General features: G+C 40.3%; 2 protein-coding genes across 3 annotated transcripts; one reads left to right on the top strand and one right to left on the bottom strand.

The window, feature by feature from the left end:
* Positions 1-12,159: 12,159 nt before the first annotated feature.
* LOC121997560 (E3 ubiquitin-protein ligase makorin-like) lies at positions 12,160-19,471 on the top strand. Of its 2 annotated transcripts, none has more exons than XM_042552028.1 (8): positions 12,160-12,375; positions 14,421-14,508; positions 14,576-15,378; positions 16,211-16,280; positions 17,381-17,469; positions 17,563-17,623; positions 17,865-17,954; positions 19,025-19,471. In XM_042552028.1, exons 1-6 carry the CDS (start codon positions 12,368-12,370, stop codon positions 17,594-17,596), a joined length of 1,092 nt encoding a protein of 363 aa, XP_042407962.1. In that variant the 5' UTR covers positions 12,160-12,367; the 3' UTR covers positions 17,597-17,623; positions 17,865-17,954; positions 19,025-19,471. The 2 variants fall into 2 exon arrangements, with proteins under 2 accessions (XP_042407962.1, XP_042407963.1); XM_042552029.1 differs by lacking the exon at positions 19,025-19,471 and adding an exon at positions 18,278-18,974.
* A 281-nt stretch (positions 19,472-19,752) lies between these two features.
* LOC121997558 (histone H3.2) lies at positions 19,753-20,438 on the bottom strand. Its single transcript, XM_042552027.1, has one exon. The coding sequence runs from the start codon at positions 20,348-20,350 to the stop codon at positions 19,940-19,942; it is 411 nt and encodes a 136-aa protein (XP_042407961.1). The 5' UTR covers positions 20,351-20,438; the 3' UTR covers positions 19,753-19,939.
* Between the last annotated feature and the right edge of the window lie 247 nt (positions 20,439-20,685).

Genomic DNA, 20,685 nt, shown 5'->3' with positions numbered 1-20,685 from the left:
ACGGGGCTTGATGGCCGATCAGCAGACAATAAATATTCCTCCGATGGGAATCGAAGGGTAGTCTTGACGGTCGGGTGGTCGGACGGCACTTCCTCAGCCTCAGTCGCCTGACCCGAGGACTCCCCAATGGTTGAAGTTTCGCCCAACCGTCGTAAGCGACGGCGAGTCAGTGGAGGAGAGCCAGAGGGCTGTGCGGTGGGCGAGGCCACTGAGGTTCCGATCTGCGAAGGCGTGCGATCTGGCGAACCGACCTCGATCGGCGCTTGTGGTTCGCCTTCTTGGGTCGGCGAAAGGCTGGGGTCTCTTCGACGTTTCCGCCGAACTTCCAGTGGGGGATCCCCGACCTGGGGGACTCCCAGCTCTGCTGGAGCAGAGGAAACAGGATCCGCCTCAACCTCCGTTGAAGCGGCTGAGGTAACTTCTGTTTCAGGGGCGGACTGCGTCCCCCCCTCTCCTGTAGCTGCCGGGCGGCTGGGGATTAGACCCCGCTCGGCGAGTTCTTTTTTAGTCGCCGCCTCAATTTCCACGGCCTTCAACTTCAGATGATCGGTGGCCTTGGAGCGCCACATGACTTCAGCTGCAAGGGAAGAAATTAAAATCAGTTAGACAAAAAAGGCGAGGAGAGTAAAAAGTCCTTACTCATGCGGTAGGGGAGATTGGCCCGAACGGGAGATAATCCGAAAATATACAACACCCCCTTGAGAAGCAACTGGTCGATCTTGTACCGCTGACCGGACAACCAGTTCGCCGCATGAAGGTAAGCCGGGTTGCTTCTGAATTTGCCGAGCTCCGGCTGGGTCGGCAAAACGCTGGCCGCTCGGGAAGTCGTATGTAGAAGAAGAACTCCTTCCAGTGCTTGTTAGAGGTCGACATATTATCAAAAAAATTTAAAGCCTATTCTACTTTGGAAAATGAAAGTGCCCGGCTCGGATTGTTTGGGGTAGAAGAAGAAGTGGAATATTTTGGGGTCAAGTGGGATACTGTGCAGCTTAAAGAGGACAACCACCCCGCTCAGCAACCTAAAGGAGTTCGGCACAAGTTGGCCGAGCGGGATGCGGAAATAATTACAAACCTCCAAAATAAAGGGATGGGTAGGAAATCTAAGGCCGCCCTGGAATTGGTCTAGAAAAAAGCAAATGGTGCCGATCGGCGGGTTATGGGGCCGATCGGACGGGTCGGCTATAATTATTTCGTGGTCATCAGGGATCCCATACGTCCGGACAAGACGCCGAGCGCCCTCTTCATCAAACCGACTCTCCATGGTCATATACCAAGGGCCATGAACACCAACAACGGGCTCAGAGGAGCTTGCCATCTCGAAGAAGCAATAAGATGGCAAGAAACCAGAGGAACGGGAACGAAAGAGGCAAAACGACTTGGGAGGACCTTGTAAACGAAGGAAGAAGACTCACTGAGAAGGAAACGGGCGGAAAAGATCACCGGTGGGATGGTAGACGCCGAAAAAGAGGAACTGGATCGTCGGAGGTCGCAGCAGAAGAAGAGGCGGAAGGACAACGCACAAGCAAGCATGCGGCGAAGGAAGTAGACGGAGGCTTTATACGACCGAGGCTGGTCGGCCTCCGCCGTCGGATGCAGGTCACGAGAGACGAGGTCATCATCCAACCGTCTATTTCAAAGTAATCGGCGTCCCATCGTACGGATCATCACCGCCACGCAAGAAGAGCCATGTGGCGCTGTCACCAGGCGCAATTAAGGCGCCCATACCACGCATGCTTCGGTTTAATGAAGAGGATTTGCGTGATTTTCGAGAAGATTTAGACAAGCAAACATCCACGTTGAGCGACAAGACCACCAAAACGAAGAGTCGAGCGGCTGAATTGGGCAAAAGGGCCGAACGGCCCCAGGGATATTATAAGCGACGGAAAGGCGGCGACCGCCCGCTCGGACACATAGTCCAGTCAGTCGGACTCACTGCCTCCTTCGACTAGACTTGAAGGGAAGGCAAGTGATCCGGCGGTAAGAATGGGGGATCCACTTCCTGAAGGGTCTCAGCTTGAGGACAGATGGAGGGCTAAGCGGTTAATGGCCGCGCCGAGCAGCTGAGTAGGTCCGAGCGGAACCAAAGATAACCCAGTCATGGGTTGGGGTTTCCGACGCCAAGGCGGGAGAACCGAATGGCCGAGCGGGGCGTCTGCTCGGCTGGGACCGAAGGGCCGAGCGGGTGGTCCGTTCGGCCAGGACAAGGGCGAGGGTACGAAGGTTAGCCGAGCGGCCTATCCGTTCGGCTCAGAATATGGGATGTCAGCAAAGGCATGTCTGATGATTATGCCGTACACAAGAGTGCACGATGGAGGATCTCGCCGTCACATCATGGAGAGGTTGATATAGTAGCGGTATGGCCTTATGGACGTCTTTCTGACAGACCCATATCTGGGCATAGTCCTTCTGACAGACCCATACCTGGGCATGGTTGAAAACAGTAGATTGCTTCGATTGGCGCGCCCAGGCTCCTTGGAGAGGTCTATATAAGGGCTCCGTTTCTTCACCGGAGGTACACAGGTCTTCTGATTCTGAGACACCTCTTCATCTATTTCCTCGCCTGATTTGAGCGTCGGAGGGCCGTCGCCGGGACACCCCTCCCGGCTCGATTTTGTTGCAGGTTCGCCGGAGGACTCGAGGATCCAGCAGGAAGCGCCACATCCCCAGCGTTCATTGACCCCTGGTTCGGACAGGATCATCATGTATAACCTTGATTATGTGATTACCAGGTAATCACATAACTAAGATTATGGGGAATAAAACATAACGTAGGTAATGCAACAAAAACTTGTTTGTTTGAAGGTTTTAATGAATACCTTAGTTTAATAGTTTACCGTATTACCCTCAGTTACAAAATCAACTATATATATTATTATTATTATTTATTTTTTTATGTTTTTTTTTTACTTTTCTTTTTCTGGTATATTTTTTACTTTTTATGTGTTTTTTTATTTTTTTAATGTTTTTATATTTTTTTATATTATTTATATTTATTTATTTTGTTACAATTTTTAAATTTAAAATTTTATTTATTTATTTTATTTTTAACTTTTTAAATTTTTAAAATTTTATAAATTTTTTATTTTTAAAATTTTTAAAAATGTTTTAATTTTTTTAAAATTTTTAAAAATTTATTTTTTTTTAAAATTTATATTTTTATTTTTTTTAATTTTTTACATTATTTATTTTTAAAAATTTTAAAATTTTAATGTTTTAAACATTTTTTTATTTTTTTTACATTTTTTATCTTTTTTCCATGTGTTTTTTTTTATCGGAGGGTATTTTTGGTAAAAAAATTCATTAACTCCGAAATCAAGAAAAACCTTAGTTTTCTGAGGTTTTTCGATTCCGGGTTGCATGACCTTTTAGCTGACGTGTCGGGCATGGAACATTACTCGGGAATCATCGAATATCTAAACCAAACAAGGTTTTTGTTGATAACCTTGGATAGATAACCAAGATTATCAAGAATAACTCCGATCCAAACGCACCCTAACAGAACTTGCATAATTCCTTAGCAGAGCTGATGGCCCCTTGCACACCCACGTGTGAGAGAGAGGACTTTTTGTTGAAAATGAGTGAATGGAGAAGAGAGTGAAGAAGAAAGAAGCTCCATTCTGAAGAAGATTTTAGTCCCATATTGGAAGTTTCAAGGCTTGATGGTTGGTTTATATTGTTTCACAAGCATGTGTGTTGTGAACAAATAAATGAGTGGAAGCTTGCTCTTGTGTGTGGATGCATAGGGAGGGTGCAAATCTAGGGCCCGGATTACACTGAACCAAGTTTGCTTGTGTGCGAGCACGACCTATGCACACCCAAATAAATTAACCGACATTTTGCCACTTGGATTATTCTTTTTTCATTAACGCTTAAATAAGAAACGCATATTAATATAATGCATATGACGTTTCTTTAGCAAATGGAAAAGTAACCTCATGCAAGGCATCCTATAAAAGGCCTTGAGCATGAGAGGAAAAGAAATAAGGAAAAGAAAGATTAAATAATCTTTCCATCCACCTTCTTTTCCCTCTTCTTCTTCTCTGTCGTTTCTTTCTTCCACTCGACAGAACCCTTGTGATAGCATTCGGGTATTTCTCAGTTCACCGCAACCACCAGTGCTAGGTGGAGATTGCGGTTTCACCGTTGTATCCTGGGAAACAGACGACCCGAGTAAGCCTCGAAGCACAGCCGGAGGTGGACGAATCTGTTTCAAGGAAACTGCGTCATTCGCAGGCCTCGGTCAGCCTCTTCGCCCTCCTACCTGACCTCGCTGCTCGGCCGACCCCTGCGTTCGCCCAGTCAGCATCTTCGCTCGCTCGGTCGTCCGCCCTCGGTACACTCGGTTGGTCTCACTACTCGCACGATCAGCCTGTTTTGTTGCTCGCCCGGTCGACCACCTGCTCGGCCCGGTCTACCTTCAGTCCGCGCGGACTTTGCTGCTTTGACACTCTGCTCACTTAACCACTCCGTGGTCAGAAAACCAGCCCCTGCTGGCAGCCTGAGATTATCAGCTCAGGTCATTTTAACATATAAGTGAATTTAAATTCAGTATATTTAAATTCAGCTAATACCCCGTAAAATCTCCGGCTACAGATTGATTGTATCCAACAATCTTGAAACAGACTCGTTTCTGTTGAGATGGCCACAGAACAGAATGTTGAGGTGCAACAGACTCAACAAATAAAGGCCCCTCCGCCCCGATTGGAACTGTACCAATCAATCATGGGGAAAAGCCAGATAAGTTCAGTGGACTGAACTTCAAGAGGTGGCAGCAGAAGATGCTCTTCTACCTGACCACACTCAATCTGGCTCGGTTCTTGACCGAGGACCCTCCCAAGCGCACTGAGGATGCTGATGCGCAAACCATCAGTACAGTGGAGGCATGGACTCATTCCGAGTTCCTTTGCCGAAACTACATCCTCAACTGCCTTGCCGACTCGCTGTACGCTGTGTATAGCATGAAGAGTACGGCTAAGGAACTGTGGGAGTCCCTAGACAAGAAATACAAGACGGAGGACGCAGGGGCAAAGAAGTTCATCGTGGGTCGATTCCTGGACTACAAGATGGTTGACTCCAAGACGGTGATCAGCCAAGTCCAGGAGCTTCAGGTGATCTTGCACGAGATCCATTCGGAAGGGATGGTTCTGAGTGAAACCTTCCAGGTGGCAGCTATCATTGAGAAGCTGCCTCCCGGCTGGAAGGAGTTCAAGAACTACCTGAAGCACAAGCGAAAGGAGATGAATGTGGAGGAACTCATAGTCAGACTTCGCATCGAAGAAGACAACAAGAGTTCAGAGAGGAAGCTGTTCTCTCAGGCTACTGTGAAAGCCAACGTGGTCGAGCACGGTCAAAGCTCGAAACGGAAGAACCCCAAGTCTTCTAAGATGGGACCCAGAGGAGGCATCAGCAAGAAGAAGTTCTCTGGGAAGTGCTTCAACTGTGACAAAGTGGGTCACAAATCTTCGGAGTGCAGAAAGTCGAAGAAGAAGCAAGAGGCCAACCTGAACGAGGGACCAGAAATGGACGACCTCTGCGCTGTGGTCTCCGATCTAAACTTGATCGGTTCAAACCCTCGACAATGGTGGATCGATACTGGAGCCGCTAGACATGTCTACTGCAATAAGGAGCTGCTCCACAACTTTGAAGAAGTCACTGGAGACAGGCTGTTCATGGGGAACTCAGCAACCTCGGACACCATGGGCCAAGGAAAGGTGGTGCTGAAGATGACCTCGGGCAAGGACCTCACTTTGAACAATGTGCTGTATGTTCCGGAGATTCGTAAGAATCTAGTGTCCGGATCACTTCTGAGCAAGCATGACTTTCGCATTGTTTTTGAGTCGGACAGAGTTGTATTATCCAAAAATGGGATGTTTGTAGGAAGAGGCTATGTATCTGATGGGCTGTTTAAGCTCAATGTAATGGCCATTAGGCCCAAGATAAATAAAACTGAAAGCTCTTCCACTTATATGCTTGAGTCTTCGTGTTTGTGGCATGGTAGACTAGGACATGTTAACTACGATGTGTTGCGTAGATTAATAAACATGCAAAGCATACCTTCATTCCACCTTAACCCAAAACACAAGTGTGAGATTTGTGTTGAAGCGAAAATGACAAGGTCATCCTTTCAACATATTGAAAGAAGTAATGAACCACTTGACCTAATCCACACTGATGTGTGTGACCTAAAAGGTACGCCAACACGTGGTGGTAATAAATATTTCATCACTTTTGTAGATGATAACACAAAATACTGTTATGTGTATCTTCTCAAAAGTAAGGATGAAACTATAGAGAAATTTGCTCTCTATAAGAATGAGATTGAAAATCAGCTTAATAGAAAGATTAAGGTAGTTCGAAGTGACCGAGGTGGTGAATATGTATCACTGTTTGTTGAGTTGTGTGCTGAACATGGGATCAGACACGAAACAACAGCTCCTTATACTCCTCAGCAAAATGAAGTTGCTGAGAGAAAGAATCAAACTCTAAAGGAGATGATGAATGCTCTTCTATTGAGCTCTGGATTGCCAGAGTTCATGTGGGGGGAAGTTGTGTTAACATCTAATTACCTTTTAAATAAGGTGCCCCAGAAGAAAATAGATAAGAGCCCTTATGAGTTGTGGAATGAAAGACAACCGTCCTACAAATATTTACAAATGTGGGGGTGTCTTGCCAAAGTGTTGGTGCCTGATCCGAAAAGGATTAAGATAGGACCAAAGACTGTTGATTGCATATTTATTGGATATGCATAAAACAACATTGCGTATAGATTTTGTGTGTATGAGTCACACATACCAAAGATACACAAGAACTCGATAATCGAATCAAGAAATGCCTCATTCTTCGAGCATGTATTTTCATATAATACCCGAGAGGATGCTAGCTCCTCAAAACGGGCAAATGAAACACAAGGCGAAGAAGAAGATGATGATGAGGAGGAACCTATGGAGTTTGAGCCTAGACGGAGCAAAAGAGTTTGGGTAGAAAAATTCTATGGATCGGATTTTATCACTTTCGTGTTGGAGAGTGAGCCCCGAAGTTACTCAGAAGTTGTAGGCTCTTCTGATGGATCTCATTGGAGAGAGACAATTGCATCTGAGATAGAATCTATCTTGCAAAATCACACTTGGGAACTTGTGGATCTTCCTCCGGGAAGTAAACCACTAGGTTGCAAGTGGATTTTCAAGAAGAAAATGAAGTCAGATGGCACGATCGATAAATACAAGGCCAGATTGGTAATCAAAGGATACCGACAACGAGAAGGCCTTGATTACTTCGATACATACTCTCCGGTATCGAGAATAACTTCCATTAGAGTATTGTTGGTTATAGCTGCTCTATGGAATCTCAAAATACATCAAATGGATGTAAAGACAGCTTTTCTAAACGGGGATTTAGAAGAGGAAATCTACATGGACCAACCTGAGGGGTTTTCTGTGCCAGGACAGAAAAACAAGGTATGTAGATTGGTGAAGTCATTATATGGCTTGAAACAAGCGCCAAAGCAGTGGCATGAGAAATTCGATAATGCCATGAAGGAATGTGGATTCAAGATCAATGAATGTGATAAATGTGTCTACATGAGAGCCACAGAGAGTGACTATGTCATCTTGTGCCTCTATGTAGATGACATACTTATCATTGGGAGTAATGATAAGATAATCAAATCCACAAAAGTTATGTTGAACTCAAGATTTGACATGAAAGATATGGGCCTAGCTGATGTGATTCTGGGAATCAAAATTCTTAGAACGACAGAAGGACTTGTTCTTAGTCAGTCCCATTACGTGGACAAGATTCTTGAGAAATTTACCAAAGGTGATACTGTGTTGGCACGAACGCCGATAGATACGAGCCAACATCTATCGAAAAATCGAGGTGAAAGTATCTCTCAGCTAGAATACTCTCGAGTGATCGGAAGTCTGATGTACTTAATGAGTTGTACACGACCAGACTTAGCCTACGCAGTAAGCAAACTGAGTAGATACACGAGTAATCCCGGTGTTGAGCACTGGAAAGGGATAACAAGAGTATTGAGGTACTTGAGGTATACTCGTGAATATGGATTGCACTATTCAAGATATCCCGCTGTGATCGAAGGATACAGCGATGCAAGTTGGATATCTGATATAAAAGACTCTAAGTCTACGAGTGGATATATCTTCACTCTAGCAGGTGCAGCCATTTCCTGGAAATCTTCTAAGCAAACTGTAATAACCAGATCCACGATGGAATCTGAGTTTGTAGCTCTTGACAAATGTGGTGAAGAGGCTGAATGACTACGACAATTCTTAGAAGATATTCCGAGATGGTCGAAACCTGTGCCGGCAATTTGTATACATTGCGATAGTCAATCAGCAATTGGTCGGGCACAGAGCCATCTGTACAATGGTAAGTCTAGACATATACGTCGTAGACATAATACCATTAGACAACTACTCTCAACGGGAGTTATCACTATTGACTATGTGAAGTCAAAGGATAACCTAGCAGATCCGCTAACCAAAGGATTAAATCGAGAGTTAGTTGCAAGCTCATCACGAGGAATGGGCTTGATGTCGTTGTCAGCGATCAGTGCAGAGGACACCCAACCTATGCTGATTGGAGATCCCAAGAACTAGGTTCAAAGGGACAACTAATCTGCACTGACTAGACACACTGTGGGGAGTACCTAATGAAACAGTGACTAGACCAGGGTAAGTCGATGGACTTTTAATGATCAAGAAGAGTATATGACAACTCTTGAGGGATCACCTATGTGAGAAAGAAGTGAGGCCGCTTCGAAGAGAATTGGAGGCACAATTCTTAGAGCTTCTCACAGAACCAGGCGTGTTCATGGCCAAGAACGAACACACTCATGAGAACTGAATTATATCAGGGAGAGTCTTGGGTGAGATTTGTCACTGCTTACACAAACGACAGTATAGTTCAAAGACATCGTGTCTACTATCAGCCAGTAAGCAACCAAATCTTCACAAGGGAGGGTTCAAAGGGTAAAACCTACCTATCCTATACTTGACTCAACTGCTGGATGTTATCACTTACTCTATCTCCATTCATGTGGGGGATTGTTGAAAATGAGTGAATGGAGAAGAGAGTGAAGAAGAAAGAAGCTCCATTCTGAAGAAGATTTTAGTCCCATATTGGAAGTTTCAAGGCTTGATGGTTGGTTTATATTGTTTCACAAGCATGTGTGTTGTGAACAAATAAATGAGTGGAAGCTTGCTCTTGTGTGTGGATGCATAGGGAGGGTGCAAATCTAGGGCCCGGATTGCACTGAACCAAGTTTGCTTGTGTGCGAGCACGACCTATGCACACCCAAATAAATTAACCGACATTTTGCCACTTGGATTATTCTTTTTTCATTAACGCTTAAATAAGAAACGCATATTAATATAATGCATATGACGTTTCTTTAGCAAATGGAAAAGTAACCTCATGCAAGGCATCCTATAAAAGGCCTTGAGCATGAGAGGAAAAGAAATAAGGAAAAGAAAGATTAAATAATCTTTCCATCCACCTTCTTTTCCCTCTTCTTCTTCTCTGTCGTTTCTTTCTTCCACTCGACAGAACCCTTGTGATAGCATTCGGGTATTTCTCAGTTCGCCGCAACCACCAGTGCTAGGTGGAGATTGCGGTTTCACCGTTGTATCCTGGGAAACAGACGACCCGAGTAAGCCTTGAAGCACAGCCGGAGGTGGACGAATCTGTTTCAAGGAAACTGCGTCATTCGCAGGCCTCGGTCAGCCTCTTCGCCTGTTCGGCTTGTCTCGCTGTTCGCTCGACCGGCCATTCTGCCTACCCGACCTCGCTGCTCGGTCGGCCCCTTCGTTCGCCCAGTCAGCATCTTCGCTCGCTCGGTCGTCCGCCCTCGGTACACTCGGTTGGTCTCACTACTCGCACGATCAGCCTGTTTTGTTGATCGCCCGGTCGACCACATGCTCGGCCCGGTCTACCTTCAGTCCGCGCGGACTTTGCTGCTTTGACACTCTGCTCACTTAACCACTCCGTGGTCAGAAAATCAGCCCCTGCTGGCAGCCTGAGATTATCAGCTCAGGTCATTTTAACAGATAAGTGAATTTAAATTCAGTATATTTAAATTCAGCTAATACCCCGTAAAATCTCCGGCTACAGATTGATTGTATCCAACACTTTTTGCATTTGTTCACACCATCAATGTATGTGAATCAATATAAATCAACCAATATACTTTGAAACTCTCAATGTGAAACTAAAGTCTCATTCACAATGGAGGTTCATGCCTCTTTCACTTGTTCTTCATTCACGCATATATCCAACATCAGTTAGCTTACAATCGGTGAATTGACCAATTATGTGAAAATAAAGATGATAATCCCACAACTAATAAGCTCAAATGAAACAGCTCTACTATACGTAATTAACGAATCTAATGAGTCATGAAATTGAATGTTGACTATACATTTCAAATTAGATTATAATAGAGAATGAGTTGGTAAAGGAAATATAGTCTTCATAGGAAAATTCTCTGAACAAATGGAATTTTGATAGTAGCTACCTAATGTCTTTCTACAAGTGGAGGGTAATAAGTTGATTTGGTTGGATACTTGATTGGTGCTTCTATCTGATCACTTTAATGTCAGTGAAATAGGCAGTTGATGTGAAAATAAAGAGCATAATTAACTTGTTATAACAAAATTAAACAAGTTCTACTATACATAATTGTCAGTCAAACATGAATCAGAACATTTGGTGGTGGTATAGACTTCAATCTAGATTTTAATGGAGAACTTGGGAATTTAACATAGTGGATTATGTCTATACAAAAACGCTGAAGAAATGGAATTTTGATACTATTAGCCTAATGTCTTTCTTTGAGTGAAGGGTAATAAGTTAATATGTTTGCTACTCGATTGTTGCTTATATTTGGTCAATTTACAGTCGGTGAATTAGCCATGTGAAAATATGGAGGACAGCTTCAGTTCTGCAACTTATTATCACAAAATGGAACAAGCTCTACTATACTTAAATTATGAATCAAATATGAGCTAGAACATTAGCTTCTGGCTAGAGTTTAGACTGAATTGCAACAGAAAGTTGGTAATGGAAATACATTATGTATGTTCTTTCTTGTTTGGATAGTTGATTATGCTGAGAAAAAAAAATGCCAAATAAATGGAATCTCAATGTTTTATTTCAACTCTACTGGAATGGAACAAGCTTTGCTCTAGTTAAATTGTGAATTTAATGAATTTGTGCTGGCTATATGTTTTATACTAAATTGTAAAGCAATTGAATTTGTGCTTTCTTGTTTGTATAGTGGATTTTGCATAAAGCAAACTGTTCAACAAATGGAATTTAGTCCTAAGGTAAGAGTAGAGATTTGCAGTTTAGTTTGTTAATATTCTACTCTTCTTTCTTGTTGGACAAACGTACTCTTTAGACAGTCATTTTTAGTCATAAGATACATGTTTTGGTTCTCTTCTTATGCATGTCTTGGCTCTGCATTTTTGATGATTCCATCATTTTTTTTACACTAAAATTTAGTTTTATTCTGTGCAGATTTGATTTATTTTGTCCTCAACTGAGAATGAATCAAGTTCCTTAGTCGAGAAGATCCCAGCCAAGGATTGGTGTGCTATGCTAGTCTTCATAAACTTGATCCTGGATTTTAGAAGTCTGGCTTGTATCAAGCAGCAAACATTTTTTTTTCTGCTTTTATGTTTCAAGAGTTTTAGCTTATCCTCATAATTGTAATAAGCATTTTATTATATTACAAAAATATATATAAAATAAAACATCAGTAAGGTAATCTAAATCTTGTTTGGATTGGGATTGAATTAAAGTCAAATGGAATTAGGACTGTAATGTGATGAAAGTATTTTTAGAATGAAAAATATGATGAAATATTATTTTAATAATTTTTTAAAAAAAATACTCGAAAAAGATTTACAGATATGCCTTTTTAATTTTTGCCCCTCCCCTCATTTTATATATATTACAATCTAATTTTTGCAATCTAATTTTTACACGAGTGGTGAAGGGTAGTTACGGATAAAGATACCAAAATAACTTTTTAATATTCAAAACAAAAATTAAAAATAAAATTATACCCTGAAAGAAAAAGCCAAAAATAGCTTATTACCATAGTACCTTATACCTATACGGCTATATATACGACCGAAGCGGCTCCGTTTCCTTTGGTATCTTCTCTTCGCTCTCTAACTTTATCGCGCCGTCGATCTCCGCCATCCGCCGATCGTCTCCGCCTCCTCGTCCGGAGACTCCGTAGACCGCGCTCCTCCTCCAGATATTCGCGTCCTCGAACTTTTCTGCCTGATCCTGCCGATTCTCGCCCTATTCCACCAAATTTCCCTCCGCTCCGTACGATATGAGGAGGTACTTAGGGTCTTTCTCCGTGTCTCGCTTTAGAATTACTCTTAAGGGATCTATGATCGGTCTGATTCCTCAAACTGATTTTGACTTTCGTGCTTCCGTCTGACTATTTGCTGCTTCTGTTGTTGTTGTCTTTCCGTTTAGAGTTTTGCTTCTAGTATAATCATCCTTGAATTCTGTGGCTGGAATTGCATAGGGAATATTTCACCTGAATTTCATATGTTTAGATCGCCCCAATTTTCCAATTTGTTTTTGGGCTTCTCACTGCCATTTAACACAAAAATTCCCTTTTTGTCGAACCATTTGTTGGATTGGGTAGCTATTTTGTGATTAATAACTCTGAGAAAGAAATTTGATACTGCAGAATAAATACCGTTATATAGCATGGAATTCATATTTTAAGTACACAAGATACTAAATTTATATATAAAGTAATAAACGATTGCAACTTAAGGATTTGAATTAGTAATAACGAGATACAAAACCGTTCATTGTGGTTTCAAGCTTGGATATAAAAGATTAAGGGTTGCATAGATCCTAACAGCCAATGTGAAACAATATCAAAAAATTTATGAGCACTAACTTTAGTACTGTAAACCCCCTCTAAGGGCAAGATGTCAATTAGCTATAGCCTTATGCAGTTCAATAAATGAGATATGGTTTATGTAGCCTACCCTAAATATTTTAGATTCACAGCTTGTTCTCTGCAGTAGTACATTGTAAGTTATTGTAATTATTAGAATTCTAAAAAAAATGTTGAATTAATCACAGTAACAGGTAAAATATAAGTTTTATGAAGGAATTCATATAAAATCATAATCCATTCAGAGCAATGCAAATCCATATATTTTGTGCTTTTGTAGTTATGTCTCTTTGTTTCTTTTTTATTTTTATTTTTTAAATAATTTTAAATCTTTTCCAACCAATCTAATGCATCCAGTAGAAGCTTTTCTGAACAATTGAACCTATTACTCATAGTAATTTTACCATCCTTGCAAACAACCATTTGACCATCTATAGGAATTGCTATTTTTTTATCCATAATAAAACTCTCATACTATTTGTCTCCATTGTTGGAAGACTAAACGTCAAAGCAAAAAAGAAAGAAATCATAAACAATTGCTAGTTAAGCAATAATGGAGTACAAGAAAATGGAATGAAATGTTCATTTGGAAATCCACTGGACCATTTTTTTGTAAGGTATGTGGAATAGTGCAAATCATTTTTGAGAAGTGGGTTAATTAAATCTAAATAGTTTGAATAGCCAACTAAACAAAAATGAAAAATCAAATTAAATTAAATGAAGATAGGAAGCTTGGCCATGATGCCTTTATATGAAGAGGGGAGAAAGATGGCTTTGATCTGGCAAGAGTTAATTTATTGGTTATTGTGGACCTCATCCTTACTGACTCCAATCTCAATGCAGCAAGCTTGTTTCTTCCCAGGCATCATCAGATGTAGACTCCGCCCTTGTTTATTGTACTAGGTCTTGACATGACAACATTTCTATTTTCTATCACAATGCAATGTTGTGATTCTACCATACCTGATCTCTCCAGTTCTATTTTTAACAGTAGATTCTTTTTTTAATAATAGTTTGGGTTAATTTCCAATCGATTGAGTTGTATCTAGTAGGTTAGATTTAATTTTAATAGATGAATTTAAGCAGTGGAAAAAGACCGGGAGAGAGGAAAGAGAAGGGAATAGGGGAAAAGAGGAAAGAGATAAGATTAAGAGAGTAAATAAATAGTTCATAGCATCCACTTAATCCTACTTAAACTTAAACGCATCTCATTAAAACAACTGTTCAAATAATTAAAATGAATTAACTGTTTCTGCATCAATTCTTTATGGCTTAGTTTTACTGAATATCTCATTGTTAATGCTGAGTATGCAGATTTTTTTATCCCTTGTAAATTTCATAAGTATAGTCTGTTTTGTATGTTTCATGTAAAGATGAATTTTGTATGTATTTGTCTTATAAAATCCTCTGTTTTATAATATGTTTATAAGTTAATTAGATGATTTTTTTTCTTTGATTAATCTAGGACTTTGTGCAAGTTTTTTATGCATGGAGCTTGCTTGAAGGGGGATCACTGTGAGTTTTCCCATGATTGGCAAGATCAAGCCAACAATGTAACTCATCTTGTTGTCCAGATTGAAAATTGTTTCTCCTTTAGTTGCTAATGTGTATTTATTACAGATATGCACCTTTTACCAGAAAGGTGTCTGCTCTTATGGTAGTCGTTGCAGATATGACCATGTAAAAGTTTCCCGTACCCATTCATCAGGCCCATCATTCTCCTTATCACCAAACTCTCATCCTCGCTCATCATCGGGTTCTCATCAAGTCACTCACACTTCTGAAGTTCCTTCAGCAAGAGAACATGTTTTGGATCCAAGCAAATCCATAGATGTGTCAACAATGAATTTGATCCACAAACTTCCTTCTACATCTGTATGGACAAGTAATTTTGAAACTGTTACTTCTTCGAATGATGAGCTTGGAGACCATCCTACCTATTTAACAGATTCTGACCGCCCCATCTGCTCGTTTGCTGCCGCTGGTAGATGTCCTTATGGACAAAGTTGCCCTCGCCTCCATGGTGATTTATGCACCATATGTGGCAAACATTGCTTGCATCCATTCCGTCCTGATGAAAGAGAGGAACATATAAAGATGTGTCAAAAGAATAACAAGCACCTTGAAGCCCTGAAATACAGTCAAGAAATAGAGTGCAGCGTTTGTCTTGACCGAGTACACTCTAAACCCAATCCAGCTGAGAGGAAATTTGGGTTGCTTTCGGAGTGTGACCATCCATTTTGTATCTCATGTATTCGCAATTGGCGTGGCAATTCTCCAGCATCTGGCATGGATATCAACTCCGCATTAAGGGCTTGTCCTATATGCCGAAAGCTATCATACTTTGTCATCCCTAGTATCATCTGGTATTCTACAAAGGAGGAAAAGCAGGAGATCGTTGACAACTACAAAGCCAAACTCAAGTATCATATATATTTTTTTCAATTATCTGTGCTAATTTGTCAAGTATGCAATATATAATTATCTGTTGCTTTAAGTAGATAGGGCAAGATATATAATCTAATTACTTAAGTTGGATGCAAAAATAGTTGAATTCTTCCTTTTTGCGGCTTAGATTATTCTTTTCATGTTCAGTATCCTCAATGAAAAGTGGTTATTTCAGGCTAGTAGATTGATCTAGTTTAATTGAGTTGTTCTAGTTCTGACAATTTTGATCTGAAACCTACTAATGAAACCAATGGATTCATTTCTCTTGGTTAAAAGTAAGTGACATGAGGTTGCAGTTCAATTATCGAATTATCAATTGGCATTGATTGAATGCTAAAAAAAATCTCTCTTTTATTCTTCAGCTATGATTTTAATAAATAAGCTACTCTTGTGACTTGTGTTTGTGCCACATTCAGCAACTGCATCATTTACAGTTTTCTTGAACCACATCTTAGTGTCATTAAGATGATATCACTAGAATGTATATTTATGCTAGATCACTGACAATTTTGATCTGAAACCTAATAATGAAACCAATGGATTCATTTCTGTTGGTTAAAATTAAGTGACATGAAGTTGCAGTCCAATTATCAAATTATCAATCAGCTTTGATCGAATGCTGAAGAAAAATCTGTCTTTTATTCTTCAGCTTCGATTTCAATAAATAGGCTACTCTTATGACTTGTGATTGTGCCACATGTAGCAACTTCATCATTTACAGTTTTCTTGAACCACATCTTAGTGTCATTAAGATGATATCTCTAGAATGTATATTTATGCAGATCACTGACTTGTCTAATTTGTCAGATCAATTGATTGCAAATATTTTGACTTTGGAAATGGCACATGCCCTTTTGGAACTAGCTGCTTCTACAAGGTTATATGTCACTCCTTGAAGATTCTTTGCATTGCCGTACTATTTCATGCTTAGATACATATGGGAGCTTTAGTTATACTTCTTTCTCAGCCTTTGATTGGAGATATCATTTGTCAATTAGACAAGCATATGTGTGTATAAGAGCATCTCCATTCTTCATATTGCCTGACTTATCATGATTATATATGGATGATGTTGTTTTTCTTTTTTTGCAATTGTTAATAGCTCATTTTTCTATCGGACAAACATGTACATATACTTACATCCAGTACAGAATCATCCCAATCATGCTTACTACAAATATTGTAAAGAACAGTGCTAAGAATACAGATTATGAAATTATGTTTCTGGTTAGGTAAGTTGAATGCTAAAATAGCGATTGGGAATCAAAATACTACATGCTGGATATATTCTTGTGAATGCACATGAATTAACCTGATCGATGCACACATACTATTATATCCTAAAGACCATGCTTGGAATCTCCATTTCTAACAGCGTCAGAGGTCTTCTTATGTCATTTCCATGATGAAAAAAAATATATGTTTGGTGTGGTTTGGCATGGATATGTTCTTGTGGACTTCGTAGTTAGATAAGTTGAATCAATAATAAGTTGATGTGACCAAAAGGTCACGGTTTGAATCCTAGAAACAGCCTCTTGCAAAAAGCAAGGTAAGACTGCGTAAAATGGATCCTTCTCGTGGACCTCACATGGCTGGAGTTTCGTGCACCAAGCTGTCCTTTTAATAATACTTGATGTGAGGAGTAAATGTGGCTGTATATAATGTTACTTAACATGATCAAAGTGATCCAAAATGGTTCTAGAAGTTGTTAGTGCTCAATGGTTGGAATAGGATAAGGTCCATATGCCAATCCCAAATGGTTGAAATTCATGGCTAATCATCTTTTCCATCAATAAGTGTGTTATTATCACTATCGGCAATTATTTTATATTGTCTTGAACATATTCTTTTAAGAAAATTGATATCACCAATTTTCTTTATTTGTTCATTATCAATGACTATATATCTTTAATTGATTCGTCTTTTGAAAAATCTTGTTTTAGTTTTTCATTTAACAAATGACATTAACCTTCACAGCATGCATATAGAGATGGTCGTTTGGAAGAAGTCGTACTACGCCATCTAGATGCTGAAGATGGAAACACGGTCATTGCCAAAGATATAAGGTTCTTCAATGATGTCTCATTGTTATTTTTTTCAATTCTATATTGCCAACAAGTGTATTTATAGCTGACTCAATTGGACTATTATTTTATCAGGCTTTCCGATTTCTTCAGCGGACTGCGTCTGTAGGCTCATATCACTTGTGTATAATAAAACGTAAGCATGGAGACCATTTTATTTCTTCTCATCAGCTAGTGATTCCAGATTTCAATCTAAAGTTGATCCATCCTTCCTTTTGATGAAATTGCAATGGATTTCTCATCTTTCTCTAATGTATTGTAACTTTCTTGGTGATGCAGTGAATGATGGCATTGTTGAAATAATATTTGCTTAGTCTGTTTTTGCTACGTTTGCTCTGGTAAATTCTGTTGGAATTAATTTTTCCATCTAACTGCAGGAAACGTATTGTTTCAAGGATATTTGCTGTGCTGGCTCCTCTATATGCGATGAAATGGATTTATCATTCTACTGAGACTATGATATTGAGGTATTCTTCTCTCTGCAGCAGTTTAGTTGTTTCTAGTTTTTCTTCTTCAAATTTATCTCTGGTTGTTTACACAAAATGCCATTTAAATTGACAGTTGTTTCCATGATTTGCATTTTTTTTTTTGTATCTCCAGCCAAATGTCAAGTATTACAAAAGAGAACCATATGGTTTAAGATTATATGTTTGTATATAGAGATAAAACTTATAATTTGTGCAAGTTCAACTTTATGCAAATCAAGGTTCAAAATCCCGGTTTCTTATCGGGGTTTCATTCGCTGTCTGAACAAGAAATGATGTTAGCACTGGTCAGCACCAATCTGCAGGAGGGATCAAAGAAGGAAGAAGAAGAAATGGGGAGGAAGCTTGTGGGAGATCTCACCACTGACCTCCAGCTTAAGCCTCCTATAAAACCCTAGCTTGTGGAAGACCTGTTCTTGTCGCCAACCTCGAGCATGCAGAAGCCTCACGGGGTTCATGGTGGAACACTAGCCCATGGAAACCTAAAAGCAGTGTTGCTTGACAAGCCTCATGAGTTGATAACTCCGTGTCATTTGTGTTGATGAGTTTCATGTGTCGATCAATTAGCATAATGGTAAATTTTGCCTATCTCAACCCGCATGGCTAAAAATTTTACTCCATGAATCAAATTTATCAAACAACACCTTTCCATTGCCAGTAAGATGTTACAGTTTAAATACAGGTTGCGAGATAAGTGTTCATTATGTCATCCTTCTATCCTATGTGCGTTAGGCATTTGAATCATACCACAGAAGCCTTTTACTAATCCATTTCAGTTAACTTCTCCATCGTTCTTTAACCACGGAGAACTTTTTGACATATCTACCATATGGCTATCGCTGAAATAGTAGTCCCATTATCGACAGTCCTGTCTTTCTCAGAAACTATACAGAAATCCAAATTTCTTAATTTTGTTTTACTATCAACTTCCTAACCTTGCAATACTAACATTTTTCCTATTTTCTCTTCAGTGATTAATTACATTTTTTTTTCAAATTTCCCATTACTTTTCCATATGACTGTTTGTTTCACATGGAATATTTTCATTGCAGAAATATTATCATTCTGGAGGAGGATAAGAAGGCATAATTATTTGTACAAGGAACGCCATTTGGCTTTGGCTTAACTGATGTTTGACACCAGAACTATGGATGTTAATTACAAGATCATAAAATGAAAAACCAATACAACAACAAAAAAACAAAACAAAAAAAAACCTCGAGTGCAAACTTGTGCCAGTAGTTCATCAATTCTCCGTCAACCTGAATGAATCTTTTGATGTTTTGAATCATTCTTGTGGCAAAACTTTGTTTATGTTTGATGAAGATGAATGATCCATTGTTGGAGGGTAGAGCTAGTGATGATAAGAACAAGCAGGTCTTCAAAACAAATTTATTTATTTTTTTTTGGAAAGTATAGTTGTGATATTTCTCAACTTGGTGGTTAGGGAATCGAACTGATCAATATTTGCAATATCTGGATGCATTCATCTGCTGAAATTTTTACCCTTCCTACTTTTCTGCAAGTTTGTTCAACTGCATTTCGAGTTACGAGTAATTTTAATCAAATGCTTAACAAACCTCAATCATATTCAATCGACAGCAAGATTAATCAATGAACTCGAGCAATGGATATGAAGTATCATAAACATCTTCAATATCCTAGAAATATCAAATGCACATTTTGTTAAATTGTTCTCAATGAACATATTCTTCATCACCAGCAACTGCTCGTCAATTTCAAATCTGCAATTGTAACATGGAGAATTGCATACAATTACTGAGAAGCGAACACAATTCACCAAAAGATCGAAAATTGCATACAATTACTGACACGCTGATACAAAATTCACCAAAAGATCGAAGCAAATAGATTGCTACGATGAGATAAAGTTTACAACTACTGAGATACACATGAACGAGGAGGGACTTAGACGGAGCGATCGGTTTTTATCTCCGGTATCGGCACTAGGCGCGCTCGCCGCGGATTCGGCGGGCGAGCTGGATGTCCTTGGGCATGATGGTGACGCGCTTGGCATGGATAGCGCAGAGGTTGGTGTCCTCAAAGAGGCCGACGAGGTAGGCCTCGGCGGCCTCCTGGAGAGCGGCGACGGCGGAGCTCTGGAAGCGGAGGTCGGTCTTGAAGTCCTGCGCGATCTCGCGGACCAGGCGCTGGAAGGGCAGCTTCCGGATCAGCAGCTCCGTGCTCTTCTGGTACTTTCGGATCTCACGCAGTGCTACCGTGCCGGGACGGAATCGATGCGGCTTCTTTACGCCTCCAGTTGCGGGCGCCGACTTCCTCGCCGCTTTCGTCGCCAGCTGCTTCCGCGGTGCTTTCCCGCCGGTGGACTTCCTCGCCGTCTGCTTCGTGCGAGCCATCGCAAAGCAAGTAGACAGAGGAAGAATAGGGTTGGTTTAGGGTTTCCTGCCGGTGGATTTGATGCCTAGGAAGAAGTAGAGGGTCGTGCTTTATATAGAGATGAGCAAGGCGCCGTTGGAAGCGGGAATGTGAGAAAAAAACGGAGAGTAGGTAACGTTCGATCTGCAAGATTAACGGTTAAGATTTATTGCACCAAGAGCACACGGATCGGTGTTCGAAAGGAATAGACCTTATGGAAACTGCATGTGACGATCACGTGATCGCCATTGTAATCTAGCGTCAAATTTTATTTTATATGATTTTTTATTAAAATCAGTTCTAAAAATTATCAATT

The sequence above is a fragment of the Zingiber officinale genome, chromosome 6A (assembly GCF_018446385.1).
Source record: "Zingiber officinale cultivar Zhangliang chromosome 6A, Zo_v1.1, whole genome shotgun sequence".
Taxonomy (NCBI): Eukaryota; Viridiplantae; Streptophyta; class Magnoliopsida; order Zingiberales; family Zingiberaceae; genus Zingiber; species Zingiber officinale.
The sequence above is the reverse complement of the archived record's forward strand: the minus strand, read 5'-3'. Positions and strand labels throughout refer to the sequence as shown.

What these genes read in the sequence shown, in the direction of transcription:
- LOC121997560 (XM_042552028.1), top strand. An exon ending in GGCAAGATCAAGCCAACAAT is followed by an intron (nt 14,509 to 14,575) that starts GTAACTCATCTT and finishes TATTTATTACAG; the next exon opens with ATATGCACCTTTTACCAGAA. An exon ending in GTCATTGCCAAAGATATAAG is followed by an intron (nt 17,470 to 17,562) that starts GTTCTTCAATGA and finishes TTATTTTATCAG; the next exon opens with GCTTTCCGATTTCTTCAGCG.
- LOC121997558 (XM_042552027.1), bottom strand. Translation starts at nt 20,350, where the DNA reads ATGGCTCGCACGAAGCAGACGGCGAGGAAGTCCACCGGCGGGAAAGCA.